This window comes from Pristis pectinata, chromosome 3 (assembly GCF_009764475.1).
Source record: "Pristis pectinata isolate sPriPec2 chromosome 3, sPriPec2.1.pri, whole genome shotgun sequence".
NCBI classification, from domain to species: domain Eukaryota; kingdom Metazoa; phylum Chordata; class Chondrichthyes; order Rhinopristiformes; family Pristidae; genus Pristis; species Pristis pectinata.
The window spans coordinates 141,607,316-141,632,960 of NC_067407.1; the positions used below are offsets into that span (position 1 = coordinate 141,607,316).

Below are 25,645 nucleotides of genomic sequence, written 5' to 3' on the forward strand. Positions count from 1 at the left end.
CACCAGTGTAACCTTGCACCTTATTGTCTGCCTGCACTGCATCAACTCCCCCCAGATTCCACCATTCACCTGCACACTCAGGGCAATTCACATCCTCCTCGGGATGTGGGAAGAAACCAGAGCACCCGGGGGAAACCCACATGGTCACAGGGAGAACGTGCAAACTCCACGCAGACAGCAGCAGAGGTCAGGATTGAACCCAGGTCTCTGGTGTTGTGAGACAACAGCTCGACCAGCTGCGCCTCTCTGCAGTTCTGGGATGGGAGGCCGTGGATCAGTTGACATGGGGCTTATTTGGGTCATTCTCTCTTCTCCCCCCTCCCCTCGGGCAGAAGATACAAAAGCCTGAAAGCACGTACCACCAGTCTCAAGGACAGCTTCTATCCCGCTGTTATAAGACGAATGAATGGTTTCCTAGTATGATAAGGTGGATTCTTGACCTCACAATCTACCTCGTCGTGGCCTTGCACCTTATTGTCTGCCTGCACTGCACTTTCTCTGTAACTGGAACACTATATTCTGCATTCTGTTATTGTTTTTTGTACTACCTCTATGTACTAATGTCTGGAATGATCTGTCCAGATGGCACGCCAACAAAACAGTTATTTTTTAATTTAATTTATTATATTTATTTAAACAGTTGTGTGTTTTTGTGCAGGCTTTTCCCTTACAGGATCGGCCCAGGAGCCATTGGAGCAGCGGGTCTCTAGCAGGTAGGGGCTGATTATTTAAAACAGAGTGTTGATTGGTTAATTAGAGGGAGTGAGTACTTGAGATAATCGACGGGGACAAATATCAGAGGGGTAACTGAAGTGGAGCGGCCAGTGAGGAGCGGCCAGTGTGTGAGTGGCTCAGGGTAGGAGTGGGGATCTGAGGCTTTGGTTCCAGAGGCTTCGGCGAGCAGGGGCTGAGAAACAGCTTGCACCCAGTGAGGTAAGGTCTGGTAAGTTCCTTTAATTAATTTAATTAACCTAGCAGTAGGTAATTAAGGCAGCAGTTAGGGCAGTGGTGTGCTCCGTATGCAGTATGTGGGAAGTCAGGGACGGCACACTTGTCCCTGATGACTACACCTGTAAAAGGTGCATCCAGCTGCAGCTCCTGACAAACCGAGTTAGGGAACCGGAGCAGGAACTGGATGAACCGGATCATTCGTGAGGCAGAGGCAGGTATAGACAGGAGTTTCAGGGAGGTATTCACCCCCAAAAGTCATGAGGCAGGTAGCTGGGTGACTGTTAGGAAAGGGAAGGGGTATAGACAGAAAGAGCAGAGCACCGCTGTGGCCGTTCCCATCAACAATAAGTATACTGTTTTGGATACTGCTGGTGGGGACGACCTACCAGGGACAAGTTGCAGTGGTCACATCTCTGGCACCGAGGTGGTACCCTCAGCTCAGAAAGGAAGGAGGGAAAAGAGGAGAGCACTAGTGATAGGGGATTCGATAGTCAGGGGGACAGATAGGAGGTTCTGTGGGAGAGATCGAGAATCCCGGATGGTCCGTTGCCTCCCTGGTGCCAGGGTCCATGATATATCGGATCAAGTTCTCAATATTCTTAGGAGGGAGGGTGAGCAGCCAGATGTCGTGGTCCATGTTGGGACCAATGACGTGGATAGGAAAGAGGAGGAGGTCCTGAAAAGAGAGTTTAGAGAATTAGGTGCAAAGTTGAAGGACAGGACCTCCAAGGTTGCAATCTCAGGATTGCTACCTGTGCCACGTGCTAGTGAGGCTAGAAATAGGAGGATCATGCAGTTAAGTACGTGGCTAAGAAGATGGTGCAGGAGGGAGGGTTTCATGTTTCTGGACAATTGGGCTTTGTTCCAGGGAAGGTGGGACCTGTTCCGATGGGATGGCTTGCACCTGAACTGGAGGGGGATCAACATACTTGGAAGTAGGTTTGCTCGTGCTGCTCCGGGGGGTTTAAACTAGATTTCCCAGGGGAGCGGAACTGGAGTGTTAGAGCAGATAGTGAGGTGGATGAGGGAAAAGGTCATGTGAGGTCTGCAGGTATCGACAGAAATCAAAGGTTTGTACGTGATAGAAATGTTCTCAGGTGCATCTATTTCAATGCAAGGAGTGTTGTAGGTAAGGCAGATGAGTTTAGGGTGTGGATTGGACGTGGGATTACGACATTATTGCTATTAGTGAGACTTGGTTGCAGGAGGGGCAGGACTGGCAGCTTAATGTTCTGGGGTTCCATTGTTTCAGACGTGATAGAGGGAGAGGGAGGAAAGGGGGAGGAGCGGCATTACTAGTCAGGGAAAATATCACATCTGTGCGTAGACAGGACAACCCGGAGGGCTTGTCTACAGAGGCCATATGGGTGGAGCTGAAGAACAGTAAAGGTGTGGCCACACTAATAGGGTTGGATTATAGACCACCCAATAGTCAGAGAGAATTGGAGGTACAAATCTGTAGGGAGATAGCAGACCGATGTAAGAAACAGGAAGTTGTAATAGTGGGGGATTTTAACTTTCCACATATTGGCTGGGACTCCCACACTGTGAAAGGGCTGGATGGCTTGGAATTTGACAAATATGTTCAGGAAAGTTTTCTAAATCAATATATAGAGGTACCAACGAGCGAGAATGCAATACTTGATCTCCTATTAGGGAACCAGACAAGTCAGGTGAGAGAAGTATGTGTAGGTGAGTATTTTGGGTCCAGTGACCATAATGTCATTAGTTTCAAGTTACTTATGGATAAGGACAGATCTGGTCCTCGAGCTGAGGTTCTAAATTGGAGAAAGGTCAATTTTGTGGAAATGAGAAAGGATCTAGGAAGAGTGGATTGGGATAAGTTGTTTCCTGGCAAGGATGTGCTCAGTAAATGGAAAGCCTTCAAAGATGAAATTTGAGAGTGCAGAGTTTGCATGTTCCTGCCAGGATTAAAGGCAAAGTTAACTGGCATAGGGAACCTTGGTTTTCAAGGGATATTGGCGATCTGGTTAAGAAGAAGGTGTACAGCAGGTATAGGCAACTAGGAACAAATGAGGTACTTGAAGAGTATAGAAAATGTAAGAAAATACTAAAGAAAGAAATCAGGAAAGCAAAAAGAAGACATGAGGTTGCTTTGGCAGATAATGTGTAGGTAAATCCGAGGGTTTCTACAAGTATATTAAGATAGTAAGGGACAAAATTGGTCCCCTAGAAGATTAGAGTGGTCGTCTACGTGTGACGACACTTGCTGCCCCCAGAACACTCTATGCAAAGATGCATTTCACTGTGTTTCGATGTACATGTCAGTAATAAAGATATCTGATCTTATCGTAATGTAATAACAAACCTTTTAACCCCCATCATCATCCCATGGGACTCTATGACCCTCGTAAGTGTTTGTTAAATAATTCAGTCTCCAAACTAATGAGTCATCCCATTTACCCAATCAGGAGAAAACATTACATCAATGAGGACTTACGAGATGACTAATCAAAAAAAACTGTATAAATATCAGAAGGCTGTTTGGGTCGGGAGGAAGATATAGAGTCCACTCCTCAGCCACGACCCGAGAAGGATCTCTTCCCAGAGCCTTTGCCACAGACGACGACTTCATCTGAAACTCATCGGTATGCGTTTTAAGAATCCTTGCTTGTAAGAATTGGACATCCTTTGCAGAATTATAATCTCTGTTAGAATTTATTCCTCAAAATGATCGTGCTCCGTTTAAAGTAAAATAAATGTGTTTAGTCAGTTGGAAGTATCTCCTCCTTGGTTAGGAGAGGGACTGACCACTCGAAATCACGGGGATGGTGCTGGAGGATTGGAGGGTGGCGGATGTTGCTCCCTTGTTCAAAAAAGGTAGTGGGGATAGTCCAGGGAATTACAGACCGGTGAGTCTCACGTCTGTGGTGGGTAAGTTGTTAGAAAGGATTCTAAGGGATAGGATCTATGAACACCTGGAGAATCATGGACTGATTAGGGACAGCCAGCATGGCTTTGTGAAGGGGAGATCTTGCCTCACAAGCCTGATAGAGTTATTTGGGGAGGTGACGAGGAAGATTGATGAGGGTAGTGCGGTGGATGTGGTCTATATGGATTTTAGTAAGGCGTTTGATAAGGTTCCTCATGTTAGGCTTCTTCAGAAGGTCAGAGGCCAAGGGATCCAGGGAAGCTTGGCTGTGTGGATTAGGAATTGGCTTGCATGTAGAAAGCAGAGGGTTGTGGTGGAAGGAGTGCCCTCAGATTGGAGGGCAGTGACTAGTGGTGTCCCGCAGGGATCGGTTCTGGGACCCCAACTTTTTGTGATATTTATAGATGACTTAGATGAGGGGGTGGAAGACTGGGTTAGTAAGTTTGCGGATGACACTAAGATAGGCGGTGTTGTGGATAGTGTGGAGGGCTGTCGGAGCTTACAGAGGGATATTGATAGGATGCAGAGCTGGGCTGACAAGTGGCAGATGGAGTTCAATCCAGTGAAGTGTGAGGTGGTACACTTTGGAAGGACCAATTCCAGGGCAGAGTACAGGGTAAATGGCAAGGTACTTGGCAGTGTAGAGGAGCAGAGGGATCTGGGGGTTCATATTCACAGTTCACTGAAAGTTGCCTCGCAGGTGGATAGAGCAGTTAAGAAGGCCTATGGGATGTTGGCTTTCATAAATCGTGAGATTGAGTTTAAGAGCCGCGAAGTGATGATGCAGCTTTACAAAACTCTAGTTAGACCACACTTAGAGTACTGTGTTCAGTTCTGGTCGCCGCATTATAGGAAGGATGTGGAGGCGTTGGAGAGGGTGCAGAGGAGATTTACCAGGATGCTGCCTGGATTAGGGCGTATGGAATATGAGGAGAGGTTTAAGGTGCTAGGGCTATTCACTGGAAAGAAGGAGGATGAGAGGAGACATGATAGAGGTATATAAAATATTGAGAGGAATAGATAGAGTAGACAGCCAGCGCCTCCTTCCCAGGGCACCAATGCTCAAGACGATAGGGCATGGCTTTAAGGTTATGGGTGGGAGGTTCAGGGGAGATGTCAGGGGGAGGTTTTTCACCCAGAGAGTGGTTGGTGCATGGAATGCACTGCCTGGGGTGGTGGTGGAGGCAGATACATTGGACAGGTTCAAGAGTTGTTGGATAGGCATATGGAGGAACGTGAGATAGAGGGATATGCGGGAGGAAGGGGTTAGGTAGTGTGAGGGTGGTTTGATGGACGGCACAACATGGTGGGCCGAAGGGCCTGTTTTGTGGTGTGTGGTTCTATGGTTCGATGGTATTATTGGAAGCTAAATTCCTTCAGAAAAGAGACTGAAGTAGTTAAGTAAACAAGTCTGACCTTGTTTGACCGTTGATACAGTATAATCTCCGTAGAGTGCAGATGTTAACAGATACTTATAACTGATAAACTTAAGTTCTTGAATTAAATTTAGGATTCTACGATGGGTACACATAGTATTGGCATTTAGGTCGAAATCCGGCCTCAGGGTGGAGAGGGGAGATGGCCGGGATAAGAGGGAGAGGTGCAACACTTTGTTGCTCCAGATTCCAGTATCTGCAGTGTTTTGTCTCTCCACTAAATGCAACCTGTTCTGCATGACCCCAGTTATGAGTGATCCTAATGTCTGTGGCAAAGCTCAGAGACTCTGCCGATAGGGGAGTGGCTCAAAACAGGAACTCTCTCAGCTTCATGCCCTGTCCCACAAAACCCACTTTCAGCCCTGTCTCTGAGCTACTTCCCATCACCGAGAGAGGTGTTTCAATAGTGAAGTCTTTTCCAACAGGACACATGAACCGGGCACTTCACAGAAGCAAACTCCCAGTCCTTGGCGAACAGGGTAAACACACACGAACAAGACAGGGGAGAGAGGGCTCAATGGATACTGTGGGGTGGTTCCCTGAGCAGACTGTCCAGACCATCTGGCAGAATGTCTCATCGCCAGAACTACCAACAAGCACCCAAGACCTCGCTTGGCTGGCGGTGAGAGGGGCACTCCCAGTCAGATCCTTCCTGTATGGTTGGAACCTCACTCCCAGTGCGCGCTGCCCTCGGGAGGACTGCGCTGGGGACGAGACAGTTGCCCACCTCTTTGCAGGTTGTGGGTTTGCGAGGAGGGTGTGGTGAAAGATGCAGGGGTCCTTGTCATGGTTCATCCCCAGAAGCAGTGTAACAGAGGATTCTCTGATCTACAGGCTGTTCCTGGGGACACACAGAGACGGACATCAACTGTTGCTGGAACGTCATCAACTCAGTGAAAGACGCTCTTTGGTCTGCCTGAAACTTGTTGGTCTTCCAGCACTGCGAGATGTCCGTAGGGGAATGCTGCCGGCTGGCACATTCCAGGCTGCAGGAGTACGTGCTGAGGGACGCACTGAAGCTGGGCGCAGCCAACGCAAAGGCTCGGTGGGGAAGGACTATAGTTTAGGGTTCTTCTGCCACTGGAGAGGGAGGGGCGGGGACAGGCGAGAAAGCCCTTAAATATTGTAAATACGGGACTGGGTGGCTTCCAGGGAGCCACACGTGTGGCATCGGTCCTGTTTTCTATATGAAAAGGTAACACTAATGAATGATCTGTACAAGAATGTAAAGGTTTGCACTGTTTTGTAATTGTATATAGTTTGTCTTTTATTATGAATAAAGTTTATTTTGTTAAAACGAAACAGGGTAAACACACCTCAGATGGGTGAAATCCCGCACAGGCCCCGCCTGAGGCAGCTGCAGGACAGGCACAGAAATATTAACTGGAGTTCTAGGAATGCAGGAAAAAGCAGCGACCAGCTCTCAGCCTGTGGGAAGGGCAGAGGGAGCACCCACTGTGGGAGGGTCCCACTGAGAGAATGTCACACTGAGGGAGTGGCGGTACTGAGGGACGCGATTCTTATCTGAAATGTCGCGTTGCCGGGTGTAGAGTCGCGTGTGTTTCGGTAGTATTAGTTTGCATTCTCTACCGTAGTATGTCGTCGCGTAGTTTCTTCTTTTCTGTATTAGAAGTCGTGTATTGACACTGGTTGTCTTTTGTAGTGCTTTTAGTGAATAAACGTTTATTATTAAAAACAAAAAAAAAGTGGCAGTACTGAGTGTGCTCTCCCATCAAACTGATGTTGTTCTTATAAAGATCCGAAAGTGCGGTTGTGGAGAATGTTGGAAGGTGGGGGAGTGTGGGTTTCATTTTAAGCGATGGGCTGGAGCAGTTTTCTTCTTGGAAGGACTGTGTTATGCCAGGTGTCGGAGTCTGTGTTCTGAGCGCTGTGGGAACGGCAGTGGCTGGTGGGTTGCCAGGGTTTGCTTTTGGACTTTGGTGGGAGCTGGGACCGAGTTTATTCTGGTCAGTAATATCAATCGGCTCCCTCCCACCCAAGGACTTGGCCCGGGGCGACTGGTTGAAGACTTTCTCGGCACTTTTGTGCGGCCGGAGGGACGTCAGACTGGCCCAGTGACAGACATTTCACTGCGGCGCGGGAGGGACGGCACTGGTGTTTCATCACACAGACTGTCTGCTTATCTGGAGAAGCCTCCCACCTCTCCTTTCTCTGCACTGCTCTTTTGCGGGACTAATTACTGGTGTGCCCTGCTGGTTGTGTCGCTGTTTATTGCACCAGCAGTGTTTTGTGATCACTGACTGCGTAGTGCCTTGTCATGGCGGGCTGTAAAGGATCTAAAGATGGCGGGGCCTCAGTCCTATGCAGCAGTTGCAGCTCCTGGAGGCGTGGCTCCTGCAATGACATCACCTTTCAGTCTGTTGACTTTGTAAAATGCCGTGCGCAGTTCTGTGCCTCTGTCAGTCGGTCTGGACGGTGGTTTCTAGGCCATGTCTGAGACTGTGGGGGGAGGCGAGGCAGGTGTTGTCACGGTTACCAAGACGTTCGGTAGAATTGTGTTCTTTTTACGGTCTGAGAAGGAGGTGTCCTTGGCCTTGAGTAAGGGGCTGATGTTGGGGGAGTTCTTCATGCCGGTGGAGCTGGTGGGGGCCCCTGTGCAGCTGGTTGTCCTTTCCGGTCTTTCCCTGTATCCCATCCGAGGTCCTCCTCCCTCACCTGCAGTCTCTGGGCGAGGTTCGGTCGGGCATCACTCCGATGTTGCACAGGCCGGCCGTACCTGGCTTTGAGAACGTGTATTCCTTCAAGCGCTTGCTGTTCATGCAGTTGGCGTGGGGTGGGGATGTCGAGGGGAAATTTCAGATCGAGTACGACGGGCAGCACTACCAAGTGTTCTGTGCCACTGGTCGTCCATGGTGCCATGTGTGCAAGGTGTCTCGGCATGTCCGTCGGCATTGCCCCGGCTGTCAGACTGCTGGCTCCACCTCGGTGGCACGGGGGGGGGGTACCACTGACGCTTCTACCGTGGTCCCTCCCCCCGCTGTCCCTGCCCCCTCTGCCCATCCTGTGCCGGTGGGGGGTGGGGGGTAGGGATAAGCGCGGTGCGGATGGTGGGGAGGGGTGGGCGACTGCTCTGAGTCGGAAGGTGCGGCGGAAGAAGAAGCGCCTCCAGGCCTCACCCCTGGAGGGGCAGGAGCCGGCAGCCTCCTCCGGTCCAGACCTGGGGGTCCCTGTGGACTATGCGGGTCCGCGGGTGCTGGGAGAGGTCGAGGGGGAGGATGAGGTGCCGGAGGCTGAGGTTCCCTCCGAGATGGAGGTCACTGTGCCTCCGTACCCCAGTGGGATGAAGCGGCGCCGGCACGTGTCCGAGGGGTCAGAAGGACCGGGGTCGCCTGAGAGGGGGGATTTGCCCCGATGAAGGCCGTGTGCTGAGAGGGTGACCCTCCGGAGCTGGAGGGTGGCGCTGAGGGGGATGACTTGGCTTCTGTCGGGGTTGCGCCCCCCGAGTCGGTGGGCGATCCCGTGATGCAGGGGCAGTCGGAGGGGGTGGGGTCCACCCTTGGTTGAGGCCGCATGCCTGGAGTACGTGCCCTCTGGGGGAGGGGACGGTCGCACTGAGGGCCCTGTGGTTCCGGGGTTGCCTGAGGGAGGGGTGTCAGCCAGGGTGGTGGTCTCCCAGATCGTGGCCACAATCGAGGCCAGGAATCCCAAGAGGGTGCGTTCCGCCCCCGTGTCTGAGGGGGGACGGGGTGCCCCTGGGTCGCCAGCCCGTTCGGTGGCACGGAGTGAGGGTGTCCCTGTGAGTGGGGATGGTGGGGACCCTCCCAATGCTGGTGACAGGGGGGAAGACCGGGATGTGGCGGTGGGCGTGGCCCCGTCGACTCGCTTCCTCCGTTTGAGCTCCACGAGAGTTTGTGAGCTGCCTACCCTGGGGGTGGGATGTGCACAGGGGAGCAGTGCTGATGCGCGGGAGTCCGGTCCTGCCCCGCCTCGGGACCAAGGTCCAGGTGGGCTCCTGGACCTGGGGGCGGAGGGGTCTCCTCCTGTCACTGCTCTTGGGGGTGGGATCATCCCTGAGGTGGGGCCATCCAAGGGGACCGCTGCACGGATTCGGGTGGGCGCGTCGCCCGGATTTGGGTGGGTGCGTCGCCCGGTGGTGGCGACTACCTGGATGTAGATGAGAGCTTGGGGACCGGTGATGAGGGCGAGGGTGACTCCGATGATGAGCTGGAGGACTACCTTGTCCCCGGCGCCGTGCTGTGGCCCGTCACTGTGGAGGAGATCCGGGAGTTCCTGGAGGACACCTGGAGGAAGCAGAACAAGGCCAAACCGGCCGCCTCCCAGTGGGAGAATCTACCTGGTGTTGTGCAGTTCATCCGTGGCATCCTTGACCAGGAGAAGGGGTCGGGTCTGGACCGGCAGGAGAAGCGCCAGTTCAGAGATCTGAGGCTGCTTCTGGAGGCTGAGTGCAGGGTGCAGGGGAGCTCGGTGGGGAGCCCTGCTCCTTCCGCCTGTAGCGCTGGTGAAGGGAGTGTACTGTAGTCATCATGAAGGTTACCGTTGCCAGCCTGAATATCAATGGCGGCAGGGGGGTCTCTCCGCAGGTTCCACCACCTCTCGGTTCTGCAGGACGGGAGGTACACAGTGAGCTTCCTGCAGCAGACCCGCACCGTTCCGGGAGATGAGTCTGCCTGGCTCCTGCAGTGGCACGGGGGGGGGGGGGGGGGGGTGGTCTACATGAGTCACCTCAGCTCCACTTCGAGCGGGGTGGCGATTTTGTTGGCCCCGACCTTCCAGCCAGAAATATTGACGGTTCAGGAACTGGTGCCGGGCCATCTGCTTCATCTGGCCGTGCACTTGGATGGCATGCCATTGCACTTCGTCAACTTGTATGCCCCCGAGCTCAGCCCGATGCAAGCGTGCTTTTTTCGGGAGGTGTCTACTTTGGTAGGGTCTTTCGACTGTGGTGAGTGCTTCATCCTTGGGGGTGATTTCAACTGCACCCTCGAGGAGAGGGATCGCTCCGGGCCCCAATGTAGCCGTGCATCGGTGCGGCTGTTGCAGGACCTGGTCAGATCCTTTGCCCTAGTCAAGGTCTGGCGGAACCTTTATCGAGACTCCCGCGCCTTCCCGCGGAGGTCTGGGGGAGGTGGAGGTTAGCAGATCGATCGGCTATATGTGTCCAAGGCACACGCCTCCTGCGTGTCGGCAGCCTCCATGCGGCCGGTGGTGTGCTCGGACCACCGCCTGGTGTGGGTGGCTCTCAGTCCACTGCCTACGAGGGTGGGGTCCGCATACTGGCACTTCAACAACCAGCTGCTGGATGACTGGCGATTCTGGGATTCGTTCCGCCTGTTTTGGATGGCTTGGCGGGAGGAGCTGTGGGGTTTCTCCTCCCTCAGGCTCTGGTGGGATGTAGGCAAGGCTCATGTCTGGGCTTTCTGCCAGGAATACGTGAGGCGGGCGACAAGGGGGCGGGTGTCCGAGATCGAGCGGCTCAAGAGGGAGCTGCTCGACTTGGAGTCTCAGCTGGGTCCAACCGCTGAGGACTCGCCTCTTTGGCGCAGGTACCAGGGGGTGAAGGAGGTGCTCCAGGACCTACAGCTAGAGAGGTCCTGCGACGCATACGTGCGATTGCATGTCCAGATGCTGCAGGATCTGGACCACACCTTGCCCTTCTTCTACTCTCTGGAGCGCTGGCGGGGTGTCCGCAGGCGGCTCGTGGAGCTGCTGGCGGAGGACAGATCCTCGGTCAAGGATCAGCCGGGAATCATCTGGGAGGTCCGCACTTCTTATGCGGCCCTGTTCTCGCCTGATCCATCCAGTGAGGATGCGTGTGAGACTCTGTGGGAGGGTCTGCTGCGAGTCAGCCCGAGGCTCTCGGGTGGCTGGAGGCTCCCCTCAGTCTGGAGAAGCTGACTGGCGCCCTGGACCAGCTGCGGCAGGGCAAGGCTCCGGGGCTGGACGGGCTCACGGTCGAGTTCCTCCTTCTGGGACGTCCTGGGGGGTATCTATGCAAGGGTGCTGGGGGACAGCTTGGCAATGGGTGAGCTGCCCCTCTCTTGGCACAGGGCAGTTGTGGTCCTGCTGCTGAAGGGGGATCTCCGCAGCCTGCAGAACTGGTGCCCAATATCTCTCCTCTGCACTGAGTACAAGGTGTTTGCCCGGGCGATGGCCAATCGTCTGGGCTCTCTGCTGGCCCAGGTGATCCACGCCGACCAGTCGTACACGGTCCCGGGCCGGTCCATCCAGGACAACGTCCACCTCATCCGGGACCTGATGTACCTGTGCCGGGAGGCTGGGGTGTTGGCTGCCTTTTTCTCCCTTGATCAGGAGAAGGCGTGCGACAGGGTGGATCACAGGTACCTGTTCGGGACTCTGCGCGTTCAGGCTTGGGCCGCATTTTGCGGCTCGGGTCCAGCTGCTGTACACCGCCGCGGAGAGCCTCGTCAAGGTCAATGTGTCCTTGATGGCGCCCTTTCGCTTCGGGAGTGGGTTGCGTCAGGGGTGCCCCCTGTCAGGGCAGTTGTACTCGGTTTGTGCACAGCTGTTCCTGTGCCTTCTTTGGAAGCATCTGATGGGTCTGGTCCTGCGTGGGCCGGCGATGGAGGTTGTCCTCTCTGCTTACGCCGACGACATCCTCCTCACGGTCACAGACCAAGCAGACCTGTGGACGATGCGCGAGTGCCACCGGGTCTACTTGGCCGTGTCCTCCGCCAGGATCAACTGGGCGAAGTGTTTGGGTCTGCTGGTGGGTCCGTGGCGGGTGGACTCCCTGTCGGAGGAGCTGTGGCCCTTCGAGTGGAGCACCTCGCACCTCCTCTACCTGGGGGTCTACCTGTCTCCGGCCAAGGGTCCTGGCCGGCGAACTGGCAGGAGTTGGGGGCAGAAGTCTCGGCCTGGCTGGGGCACTGGTCAGGTCTGCTCCGGGCGATCTCGTAGCGGGGCAGGGCGCTGGTCATCAACCAGCTGGTGGCCTCCATGCTGTGGTACCGGCTGGCCACGCTGGTGCCGCCCAACATCTTTGTCTCCACCACCCAGAGGAGGTCGGTGGACTTCTTCTGGTGCGGCCGGAGGCACTGGGTCTCTGCGGCGGTCCTGCGTGCGTACCCAGCTGGCGGCCCTCTGCCTCCGAGTGCTGCAGGGATACCTGTATACCGAGCACCCCCCACGGTGGCACGCACTGGCCACCTATTTCCTCCTCCGGGGACACTGCCTCCGGGAGGGGGCGCATCTCCCGGTGGCAGCCATCAGCCATGCCGCTCTGTGGGAGCTGCCCGGGTTTTACTGGGATCTGATGCGGGTGTGGGGCATGGTGTCGTGCGGCGAGTGCATGGCTACTCCCCCTCCTGTCACGACGGGAGCCGGGGGTGTCCCGGCCACGCCGGCCCCCGCCCTGACAGAGTTGCTGGTCGGGCCCAGGGCTTAGCGTCTCTCACGGGAGGTGGTGCAGCACAACCTGAGCCACCTGGCGGACACGCCAACAGTGCCGTTCCGCGAGGCGCCGAGGCGGTTCTTGTACGGGCTGCTCCTGCACACCTTTCACTTCCTCGCCCTGGTCTGCTGGCCGTACATACCGCGGAGGTCCGTCTTGGCGGGTGGCGAGCGGGGTCCCCGGTGGAGGTCCCTCTACACGGGGGTCCTCCCCCTGTACATTGGGGACCTGGGGTGGAGGGTGTTGCACCGGGCTGTGCCGTGCAACTGATTTTTGAGCCGGTTCACCGACACCCCGGCCGCTTGTCACTTCTGCGGCCAGGAGGAGACGGTGTACCACGTGTACGCGGAGTGCGAAAGGTTGCAGCCCCTCTTTGCATATCTGAGGGGGCTGCTGCTCAAGTTCTGGCTGCACTTCAGCCCGACACTGTTGGGGTCACCCGGTGTGGTGCGGAGCGGGTCGCACGGAGGATCTTCTGGTGGGTCTTCTGCTGGGCCTGGCCAAGCTGGCCATCCACGGGACGTGGTGGTGGGCGGCCGAGGGTTCTGGCCTGTCGTCGTGCCTGCCCGTCTTCCGCGCGCGCGTGTCTTTGGAGAGGGAGCACGCGGTCTCCGTGGGCACCCTGGTGAGTTCTACGCTCAATGGGCCCCTCAGGGATTCGTGTGTGTCATGCACGGTACCAATGCGATTTTGATCTGAAGTGTGTGTTGCAGTAGAGGGCGCAGTGTTGCATGTGTGTTTCGCGGGTATTGGTTTGCATTATTCTCTGTAGATATGTAGTTGCTTAGTTGTTTCTTTCTGTATTAGATGTAATGTATTGATATTGGTTGTCTTTTGTAGTGCTTTTAGCTAATAAACGTTTGTAAAAAAAAGGGGCGGTACTGAGAGAGCACGCACTGTGGGAAGGGCAGTACTGAGGGAGCACCCACTGTGGGAGGCGCAGTACTGAGGGAGCACCCACTGTGGGAGGCGCAGTACTGAGGGAGCACGCACTGTGGGAGGGACAGTACTGAGGGAGCACGCACTGTTTTGGTTGTTCTTCATCAAGAGACAAACTTCACGTGGGTTTAACATCTGAACAGTTTTATTAACCAACACCAGGCTGCCCTGCTTTCCCTCTTTTTACAGCCACTGCCTGTTCCCCCATGTGACCCCTTGCATTGCCCTCTGGGAACTGTAGTTCTTCATTAGAACTACATAATAACACATCTTGCCCCTTTAAAGAAAAACAAACACAATACTTTGTCCTTATAAACCTGCCGAGAACCCTTGTCCACTCAGCAGCTTTCAATCAGTCTCTGAGGTGGTTTAATGGTCCTTTTTGGTCTGGTCCTTGTTTCCGCAGGTGTGTTGCTTTCATTTGCTGCATTACTGTTGGTGTTTTTCTGGGAACTCTGGTCCACATGTTCATTTTCTCCAGGTGCTGGCCCCTTTGGTGTACTGACAGGGGACGGGTCACAGCCATGGGTTGGAGCTTGTGGTTGTAGATCCACGCGGTTCCTCCTCAGAGGTGTCCCTCGCTCCATCTGGATCTGGTATGAATGTGGATTTACCTCCTCTTGCACAACTCCTTGCATGGACCATGTGCCAGAAGCATGATCTCGGATTCACACTTGATCCCCAGGCTTCAGGACTGGTCGGCTTTTCGCTGTCTTGTTGTGATTCTGTTTCTGTTTTTCTTTCCCTTCCTCTTTAGCCTGTTTGACCTTGTGTGCTCCTTCAGGTGTCAACAGGTTTTCATGTATTGAAAGGTTAGTGCGTATGCGTCGACTCATCAGCATTTGGGCTGGTGAAAGGCCGTTCTGCAGTGGCGCACTTCTGTAAATCATTAGACTTCTGTGGACATCCTCTCGTCCGTTTTGTGCTTTCTTCATGAGGCCCTTCGCCACCTTAACTGAACTCTCTGCTAGGCCATTAGATTTTGGGTGATGTGGGCTTGAGGTTATATGTCGAAACCCCCAAACATTGGCAAAGGATTCAAGTTCACTGCTCGAAAACTGTGGACCATTGTCTGATAATACCTCACATGGAACTCCATGCCTCACAAACACAGCTTTCAGGAACGTGATAACTGCTTTGCTGGACGTTGATTGCAGTGTCGCAACCTCTGGGTCATTGGAAAAGTAGTCTGTTACAACAATATGGCTCTTCCCATTACAGTCAAACAAATCCACTCCAACTTTGAAATATGGCCTGTCTGGTACAGGGTGCGGTGTAAGTGGTTCTGCTTGCTGCTTTGGTCTATAGGTAAGGCATATTTCACATGAAGCAGTGGTCCGGCTGATGTCTTGGTTCATTCTTGGCCAGTACATCACTTCACGTGCTCTACGTTTACATTTTTCCTCCCCAAGATGCCCTTCGTGTATCTTCTGGAGCATCTCCTTGCATCGTGACACTGGAATCACAAACCTGTTCCCTTTGAAGGCCATATCTTTCACTACTGACAGTTCAGCTCTGCATGCCCAACAATCCCGAATACACATTGGACAGTCATCCTTTGCTGCCGGCCATCCTTTCCGTATTGTATCATTGAGCACTTTCATTGTTTCATCTGCCTCTGCTGCTTTCCTAATCTGCTCTGTTCTATCCGGAGATACTGGAAGAGAGGTGACAATCATGTCATCAAAGGCCCGTATATCTGTATTAACCTGTTGGTCTCCCTTTTCTGTCTTGTCGGCTGCTCGAGACAGAGCACCAGCAGCAAACATATATTTTCCCGGTGTGTAAATCATCTTCACATCATATTTCTGCAGCCTTATCAACATGCGCTGTATCCTCATAGGACAGTCATTCAGTGGTTTGGACATAATTGAGACCAATGGTTTATGGTCTGTCTCCACTTCAGTAGCTTGCCCATAGATGTACTGATGGGACCTTTCACAAGCATATGTAGTGGCGAGAAGCTCTTTCTCTACCTGTGCATAGTTGGCTTCTGCACTTGTTAAAGCCCTTGATGCATAGGCCACAGGTTGCCATGTGCCATCATGTTGCTGCAGCAGTACTGATCCAAGGCCATGCCAGGACGCATCAGCTGATATCCTGATACACCTTTCCGGATCATAAAACTTCAACACGGGCTCTTCAGTTAGGACTCTTTTCAACGTCTGGAAACACTCTTCTTGCTCATGAGACCAAATCCATTCATTTTCTTGCTCTAGGAGTGACCTAAGTGGTGCTGACACTGTTGACAGTCGAGGGATGAACTTAGCCAGGTGTCACCATTCCTAAGAAACGTCTCACCTCCTCTTTGTTTTGGGGCCTCTCCATGTTTTCAATGGCTGACGTCTTTCTTGGGTTAGGCTTCACGCCCTCTTCAGATATGACATCTCCTATGAAGATCAGTGTCTTCACACCAAACTCACATTTCTCTTTATTTAATTTCAAATTGACATTCCTTGTCACGTCAAGCACCTGTCTCAGTCGAGTATCATGTGCCTCCTTGGTGGACCCCCAGACGATGATGTCATCCATCATGGTCTCGACACCAGGTCTGCCCTCAAAAATCACGTAGATGGTTTTATGTTAGACTTCTGGTGCGGACAGGATCCCACATGGCAGCCGAAGATAGCGATATCTTCCCTGGGGTGTGTTAAAAGTACAGTCTCGAACTTGCCTCATCAAGCTTCATCTGCCAAAACCCAGACGATGCATCGAGCTTGCTAAACCATTTGGCACCATTAAACCAGGACATGATCTCCTCCTGTGTTGGCAACTTAAAATACTCTCTCTTGATGGCTTTATTGAGATCTCTTGGGTCTAGACAGATCCGCAATGCTCCATTTTTCTGTTTTCACAGCATGCACTGTTGTGTCTGCCCTGTGCACCTCCTTAGCCTGTGCTCGTGTGGTTTCTGCTGACCTACACATATTCACCGCCTTTTTCCAGGGTCAAATCTTTTTCACGCAACAGTCTTTCTCTGAGTCCATTATCTGGAATTCCACAAACTAATCTGTCTTTAACTAGTGAGTTTCTCAAATCTCCAAATTCACAAGACTTACTCAGTGTGTGAAGCTCAGCTAAGCATTGGTCAAAGCTAACACCTTGTTTCTGGTCACAGGAAAAAATATATCTCTCTCAAATGTGATGATTTTACTTGGGATAAAATACTCCTCAAATTTTTTCGTCATAGTGTCCAAGTCAAAAGCTGTCTCATCAATTTGAAAGCTGTTATGGATGTCCAAAGCATCTTTGTCAATCACGTGCAGAAATAGACACTTTCAATTTTTCATCGTTCCCTCCCACTCCACTAGCATCTAAATATATGTGACTCGCTGTTTGAAGCGTTTCCTATGATCGGCTAGATTGCCAGTAAACTGCATTGGCGTGGGAGGACTTAGCTTATCCATAACGGGAACTCTCGGCCTCTCACCTGAATCTCTCGCGGCAAATCCGGTGACGGCTGAACTTCAGGAACAATGTGCTCCCTGGCCACGCCGGCCGGCTTTTTCTCTGTCTTTTTACAGCTTTTCTTTCGTACTCACTGAGTCTCTTTCTCAATTGCACACAGTATTCATCTACTCTCTCTGTTCAGACCTCACACCAACTTCTGACACCATGTTATGTTTGTTCTTCATCAAGGGACAAACTTCGTGTGGGTTTAACATCAGAACATTTTATTAACCAACAACGGACTGCCCTGCTTTCCCTCTCTTTACAGCCACTGCCTGTTCCCCCATGTGACCCCTTGCATTGCCTGCTGGGAACTGTAGTTCTTTATTATAACTACACAATAACACATAATAACACAGATACTGTGGGGGGGGATGGGGTGGGGGTAGATGTCCTTTCAGGAGAAAGCAGCAGTAGCCAGGTCTGTGTCGCCAGGACTGGCTCTGAGGATCAGCGGGGAAGGGAGAGGGCAGAGGCAGGAATTTAGTGAGAGGAGACTCGATTATCAGGGGGACGGGCAGGAGGTTCTGTGGCTGCAGACGGGAATCCAGGCTGGTGTATTTCCTCCCTGGTGCTAGGGTTGGGGATGTCTCCGAGCAGCTTCAGAACATTCTCAAGGGGGAGGGGGAGCAACCCGAGGTCGTTGTTCACGTTGGCACAAATGACATCACTAGAAATAGGGATGAGATCCTGCAGAATGAATATGAGCTAGGGAAGAAGTTTAGAACATAGAACATTACAGCACAGTACAGGCCCTTCTGCCCACGATGTTGTGCCGACATTTTATCCTGCTCTAAGATCTATCTTAGAGCAAGAGGAAGTAAATCTTAGATCTGCCCTTCCCTCCCACATCACCCTCCATTTCTCTATCATTTATGAGACGGGGTGAGGTAGAAGCAGGACCTCCAGGGTAGTAATCTCTAGATTGCTACCTGTGCCACGCGCCAGTGAGGGTAAGAACAGGAGGAGATAGCAGGTGAATAGAAGTTGGTGCAGGGGGCAGGGATTCAGATTTTTGGACCATTGGGATCTCTTCTGGGGCAGGCGTGACCTGTACAAGAGGGACTGGATTCACCTAACTGGAGGGGGACAAATATCCCTGCGGGGACATTTGCTGATGGTATGAAGGAGGGTTTAAACTAAATTGGGCGGGGGGTGGGATTCTAAGTAGAAGTGAGGCAGGGCAGCGAGAGACAAGACAGTGCAAGCAAATTGAACAGGCAGGACAGGAAGGAGCATGGCGGAGAGCGAGGAACGTCAGTTGGAATAACTTGCACTTCCTTCAATGCAAGAGGTCTGACAGGTGAGGAGGTGAGGCGGATGAACTTGGGGAACGGATAGGTACGTGGGATTGGGATATTATATCCCTTAAAGAGCAGGAGTGGCAGCTTAATGTTCCGGGATACAGGTGATTTAGGTGGGATAGAGATGGAGGGAAGAGAGGAGGGAGAGTTGCATTTTTGATTAAGGGGAGTGTCGCATCACAGCAGTAGTCAGAGGTGACATTACTGAAGGCTTAATGGGTGGAGCTGAGAAATCAGAAGGGGATGATCACATTGTTGGGGTCGTTCTGTCGACCCCGAAGTAATCCCCAGGAATTAGAGGAACGAATGTGCAGGGAGATTGGGGAGTTGTAAGAATAATAAGGTTGTCATCACAGGAGATTTTAACTTTCCAAACATTGACTGGGATTGCCAGAGTGTTAAAGGTCTAGATGGGGTAGAATTTATTCAGTGTGTTTAGGAAAGTTTCCTCAGGCAGTATATAGAGGGCCCCACTAGGGAGGCGGCAAGCTTGATCTACTCCTGGGAAATAAGGAAGGGCAGGTGACCAAGGTCACGGTAGGGGAGCACTTTGGGACCAGTGACCATAGTTTTAACAACAGTTATGGAAAGGTACAGAACTGGTCCGCAGGTTCGGGTTCTGAATTGGGGCAAGGTGAATTTTGATGGTATTAGGCAGGAGCTGGCAGAGGTGGATTGGGTGAGGTTGTTTGTGGGCAAAGGGACCACAGGCAAGTGGGAGGTTTTTAAAAAGTGAGATAGGAAGTGTTCAAGGACAACGTGTTCCTGTTTAAAGTAAAAGGCAAAGCTTCTAGAAGTTGGAAACCCTGGATGTCAAGGTAAAATGTAACCCTGATGCTTGTGAGTTTCACCTTGCAGAGTTGGGAGTTGGAGCGAGATTTGGAGCAGGACCTTTGGAAAGAGGTGAGTCTCTGTGTCTGTGCTTGGGAGTTCCACCTTGCAAGAGTCTAAATGAGACACATTTGCAAATTGTTACCAGTTGATTGGCTTCTTAACAGCAGCAAATAAAGGGAAGGCAGGTATAAGTGGAGTGGTTATTTTGGGAGTGGCCAGTGTTAGGAGGAGGGGGAGGATTGAGGTATTGGTGAGAAGAGGCAAAATTAAGTCTCTGGTAAGTTTCTTTCTTTGCTTTGGTGCAGAGTAGTGAGAATGGTTCCAGGGTCAGTGGTGTGTTCAGCTTGTGAGATGTGGAAGTTCTGGGAGACATCCAGTCTCCCTGATAACTACATCTGCAGGGGGTACATCCAGCTGCAGCTCCTTACAGACTGTGTTAGGGAACTGAAGCTGCAGCTGGATGACCTTTAGCTCCTATGGGAGAGTGAGGAGTTCATGTATAGAGGGGCAGTCACTCCGAGACTGCAGGAGGCAGGTAGCTGGGTGACTGTCAGGAGAAGGATAGAGAATTGGCAGGTAGTGCAGTGTACCCCTGTAGCTGTTCCCCTCAATAACAGGTATACTGCTTTGGATACTGTTGTGGGGGGAACCTACCAGAGGAAAACTGTAGTGACCAGGTCTCTGGCACTGAGGCTGGTTGTGTGGTGCAGAAGGGGAGGGGGGGGGGGGGGAGAAGAGGGTGGTAGTGATAGGGGATTCCATAGTAAGGGGGGTAGACAGGAGATTCTATGGACGTGAAGGAGACTCCTAGATGGTATGTTGTCTTCTGGGTGCCAGGGTCAGGGACATCTCAGATTGGGCCCACAACATTCTGAAGGGGGAGGGTGAACAGCCAGAGGTCGTGGTACATATTGGTACCAACAACATAGGTAGGAAAAGAGATGAGGTTCTGAGAAGGGAATATAGGGAGTTATGTAGGAAGCTGAAAAGCAGGACCTCAAAGCAAGTAATTTCTGGATTGCTGCCTGTGCCACGTGCCCGTGAGGGTAAGAACAGGATGATTTGGCAGATGAATGTAGTTGAAGTCAATATCTTTAAGGAATTGGTGTAGGGGGCAGAGTTTCAGATTTGTGGATCACTGGGATCTCTTCTGGGGAAGGTACCACCTGTACAAAAGGGATGGGTTTCACCTGAACTGGAGGGGGACCAATACTCTTTTGGGCAAGTTTGCTAGAACTGTTGGGGAGGATTTAAACTAGCTTTGCAGGGGGATGGGAACCAGAGTGATGGGTCAGAGGTTGGTTCATTTTGTGTACAAGTAGATGCAGAGTGTAGAAAGACTGAGGAAGGAGAGGCAGTTGAAAGGGCAAAATTGTAGTCAGTTGGATGGGCTGAAGTGTTTCTGCTTTAATGTGAGAAGTATCAGGAACAAGGCTGATGAACTTGGAGCATGAAACTATGACGTGGTGTCTATTACAGAGACTTGGCTGTTGCAAGGGCAGGAATGGCTGCTGGATATTTTGGGTTTGAGATGTTTCAAAAGGGACAGGTAAAAGAGGTGGGGGAGTGGCTTTGCTGATCAGGGACAGTGTCACAGCTGTAGAAAGGGAAGATATCCTGGAGGAATCGTCTAATGAGTCAGTGTGGGTTGGTGTCAGAAACTGGAAGTGAGTGATCACTCTATTGGGAGAATTCTATAGACCCCCAAAAGCAGCTGAGACACTGAGGAGCAGATCAGGAGGCAGATTATGGAGAGGTGCAAAAACAACAGGGTTGTCGTCATGGGTGATTTCAACTTCCCTAATATTGATTGGCACCTTAGTGTAAAGGGGATAGATGGGACAGAGTTCCTTTGGTATGTACAGGAAGGATTCCTGACACAGTATGTGGACAGGCCGACTAGAGGAGAGGCCATACTGGACCTGGTACCAGGCAATGAGCCTGATCAGGTTTCAGATCTCTGTGGGAAAGCATTTTGGAGACAGTGACCATAACTCCTTGACCTCTACCATAGCCTTGGAGAGGGATAGGGGCAGATGATATGGGAAAGTATTTAACTGGGGGAGGGGAATTATGATGCTATTAGGCAGGAACTTCGGAGCGTAAATTGGGAACCAATGTTCTTGAAGTGCACATTGGAAATGTGGAGGTCTTTTAGGGAGTACTTACCTGGGGTTCTTGATCAGTTTGTCCCATCTGAGGCAGGGTAAGGATGGTAGAGTGAAGGAACTGTGGTTGACATGAGATGTAGAATATCTTGTCAAGAAGAAAGAAGTTTACCTGAGGTTTAGAAAGCATGGTTCAGACAGGGCTCTGGAGAGTTGCAAGGTGTCCAGGAGAGATCTTAAGAATGGACTTAGGAGAGATTTGAAGGGGACATAAGAAAGCCTTGGTGAGTAGGATCAAAGAAAACCCCAAGGTTGTTCTACACCTATATGAAAAAGGAGGATGACTAGATTGAGGGTAGGACCAATCAGGGATAAGAGGAATCAGGTGCCTGGATTCAGAAGAGGTAGGGGAGGTCCTTAATGAATACTTTGCTTCAGTATTCACCAGAGAGTAAGACCTTGAAACCCTCCTAAAAGCCCAGCAACATGAGCCAGAGGTCACAAACCGCTGAATCCTACGTCAGTTTTGATACTGCCAGGTTCTCAATGAAGGGACACAGTCACAGTATTGAGGGTCACAGAACATGGACACGTAGATGAGGCTGAGGTACAGACTAACCTCAATCTCACCAAACACAACCACAAACCCAAGCAGCTGAATGACCTCCTCCTAATATTCCAAAACCATCCCCAATATGCTAACAATCTAGCAGAATGCCAGGAATGAGCTTCATCTTTAAAAGAAGCCAAAGGTGCCAGTGAGCTGTAAGAACTTCTGTTTCACATCTCTCATTAGCCGCTGCACACAATCCAACCTACAGAATGAGCTGCTGGGGTAATTCTGTGGGATCCCCAGTCACCAGGTCGTCCCACCACACTTCCAATGGATATCAGGACAATGTGGATTACTTCTGTCTGTGGGTCGCTCTATCATCTTGGGGGGAGGGATGCCACATGATTAATGTGAGGTGCTCAAACATCCTGTGTTCACTACAACTATTTGCCTTGCAGGACAAGAGGTGGGTCACCATGGCCAGTCAGGAATGTAAAGCAGTTGCTCCCATAAAGGCCTTGAGGAGCGTCACCAAAGCATCTGATGTCAGGGAGGACAGTGCTTTGCTCTTGCAGCCATACAGTAACTGGGAACAGTTCCTGATGCCTGGCCCACTCTCTGTCGCCATTTTAGGGGAAATTATATTCCTTTCCGCAGGAGAAGACTTCGCAATTGACAAGAATGCGCCCAAAGGAGGATTTAAGCACATGAAATATCCCAAATCATTCCGTGCCTCTTTAGTGCAAGTGAGCAACAAGGGCTGGGAGGCTTTTCAGGAAGCCCACAAGAACATGGATCAAATCCGGCTTCTCGCTGTGACAGTCCCGACTGACATGAGGGATGTTGTGAAGTTCCTCATGCAGAAGGATCCAAAGATCACTGAAGATTTCCTCCCGATCCCTCTGAACAGCATCAAATCTACTGCAGATAAATGCTTGAAGCTGTCCACAGCTGTGGAACAGAAGTTCATTGGAGTCATCCATCTGATCAATGAACTTCTGGAGGCCTGTACAAGCTCGAAAGGAGTGTATGAGGAACAATTACATGAAATAAAAATCAAAAAGGAACTCACTGAAATGAAGGAGAAAGCAGCAAAAGAGACAAAAGCCATGGTCGAAGAGCATCACAAAGAACTAAAACACCAACTGGATCGTGCACAGGAAGATTACAAAACCAGCACGGATTCTATACCGGTTGGCTGGAACGCTGTGGGAATGTCTATGGCAGAAACAGTCGTCAATGGTTTCAGTTCCTTCATCAGTGGAGGAATTATCAAGTCACTGGTCGCTGAAATATGCCAGACTGCAAGATCTTTCACTAATCGCACTTCCATCAGCAATCCAAGCAATGCTGAAGGAGCTGAGAACAATATCATCTATAAAGCAGAGGCTCTACAATCCTTTATACAAATGCTTCATCCCTTCCAGATCAAGGGCAAGAACATTGACTTGAAGAAACTGAACAGTGAAAATGGAACAAAAACCTTAAGCTTGTGTGAACAGAACTTGGAGATATTGCTACAGGAAGCAGCAAATGGAGCAGATTGCAAGGAGAAGGATGCTGCCCTGCAGATCTGTGAAACAGGAATTGGAATATGCAAGGAGCTGGAAACCATGCGACAGTCTAAACAAGCCAATAAAAAAGTAATGGCTCTTCTTTCTGTGAAGATCAAACAAGTGATGAAGGATTCAATTAAATTCACCTCCCGCTGCAAGGCAAAGGCAGGGACCATGGGTGTAACTGCCACCCCACCACACATGGCCAGAGCTGAGCCAGAACAAAAACTCAGTGGTCTAGAGACAGCCAGTCTCAATGCCAAGATCAAAGTGGAACAAACTTCAGCACAGCTTCGAGCTGCACAGGAGATGTATGAGAAAAGCTTTGAGAATATAAAGAAGAATAATGAAGAGCTCCAACAGATCCTGGAAACTCTGAAGAGCTGTAATATTAAGGAAATAGACTTTGATAAAACTGTGCAGATGCTCCTGAAGGGATTGGATGCATTGGGCCGTGTGAAAGAACAATGGGGGAAGGTGGTTCTCTTCTTCACCATGATGTCAAACCTGATTGAAAGCTCCCTGAACCCATCACTCCACAAATTTGTACAGTACAGTGAAAAGATTTCTGGCTATTCACCGAGCCAGCTGACACAGGACCTGCTGTACGTGCAGATCTCTCAAGCCACCAATATTGCAAGCCTTGTCCACATGATTGCTGAGACTTATGTGCAGGTCTCCACCCAACATCTGATGGACCGAGTCAACAGCTTGGGGAAACTACTGGGCCTCGAACCAAATCGGGACAGACTTAAATTTGAAGAGGAGCACGAGAAGTTTGGATCAGACTGTCATGAAGCATCAAAAGCCATTGAAAATCTTGTAAAGAGGAACAAGGAGCAGTATGAAACACGTGTGCAGGCGAGAATTGACAGAATCAATAACAGTGTGAAGGCCTTGCTGTCTCCTGCCATGCCAGAAGAAATGAAAGACATTGAAGATGCCGTGCAAGAAGGCACCCACGCGGCAATTGTGGAAATATCAGAGGAAGACATGAATGATTTTGTCTAATGATTCCCTCCCTCACACACCCCACCATTCCAGCGTTTCCCAAAGATCATTGCAATTTATTGATTCTGTCTTGATCGGTGTTTAGTAAGGAGGGATGACTCTTCTCTGGTAAAGGGGGCAGCAGGTTACATGGAGAACAACATCTTCCAACAGTTTAGGACGAGAGGTCACTTGTTCACCCATCCAAACGACCAGTAGATCCTTACTCCACTGTGCCATGGGTTTGCTCAATATCTCTGAGGTTTCTGTCTCCATTACTTTGTCCCCCTGTCCATCTCCTGTACTCATCACTGGGAATAATGTCCATCCCTAAATTTGTTTGAAGCTGCCTTCACCTGCAGCAGTCTGTGTGGGAGATTTGATCATCAGTCCTAAAGTGCATTTCTCCCTGAGGTAGTCCGTGCATTGGTTTATGGACAATTTACCCAAGCTGTACCTCTTGTTATGCCCTGCTGGTCACTTGATCAGTAGACCTCATGACCAAAGAAAACAATGTTCCTTTTCTTCCCAGTCTCCCAAATATGGACATTCAAACTATGCTTCAAGGACGGTTATTCTTGGCTTGTTGCTCCAAGTAGCCTCTGATATTACACTACTGTTATGGACTCAGTGAAAGTCCCTTTAAGATAGAGAGTGTGTGTGTATGTGTGTGTGGGGCGTGCTTACGTCAATAGAAGATAAAGGACGTAATGACGTTGTTGAAGAAGAAGAAGGAGAGAGAGAGAGAAGGGAGAGAGACACCAGCCTGCTTGTTTTCTCTATCGATGGATGAGAAACAATAACTGTGTTTGCCACTGAAATCCATGTATGGAAGTTGGAAGTAATCCGGTGGAGTTCACTTTGTTGCTGACCTGTAGAAGGAAACAGGTATTTGTGTGTGGACGACCACGGTTCGGATGCTTTTCGGGGTGAGGAAGTCACTACCGAGTAAACACTGGAGTGTCGTTTGGGTTCCATCGTGGAACATTTGGATTTCGTATGTACTCTCTCTATGTTTTTCTACATCTACATCTTATCTTCAGACAACGGTGGTTGTTGAAGAAGCCCTTGCTCATGTTTCACCTTATGGCTTGCGGAACTGAACTTTAAGAACCATTCCGGAACTTGGAGTTTTGGACTTTGTCACACACACACACGAAGAGTTTAGGTTTGGGGTTAACGTTCGAGGTTTAACATTCTTGAATTCTAACATACTAACATTTTTACTTTTATTTTAC

General features: G+C 51.0%; 1 protein-coding gene across 5 annotated transcripts in view; it reads left to right on the forward strand.

The window, feature by feature from the left end:
- Positions 1-24,588, forward strand: part of LOC127568666 (uncharacterized) — a 53,136-nt gene extending 28,548 nt beyond the window's left edge. The window contains exons 1-3 of one of the 5 annotated variants that reach the window (XM_052012675.1): positions 3,488-3,560; positions 19,225-19,269; positions 22,320-24,588. In XM_052012675.1, the coding sequence (XP_051868635.1) occupies positions 22,338-24,428 (2,091 nt within the window). In that variant the 5' untranslated portion in view covers positions 3,488-3,560; positions 19,225-19,269; positions 22,320-22,337 and the 3' untranslated portion in view covers positions 24,429-24,588. Of the gene's footprint in view, positions 1-3,461; positions 3,561-6,585; positions 6,957-19,141; positions 19,270-22,319 lie in introns of those variants that run through there. The other 4 variants (XM_052012673.1, XM_052012674.1, XR_007956051.1 and 1 more) reach the window with 4 other exon arrangements.
- Positions 24,589-25,645: the final 1,057 nt, after the last annotated feature.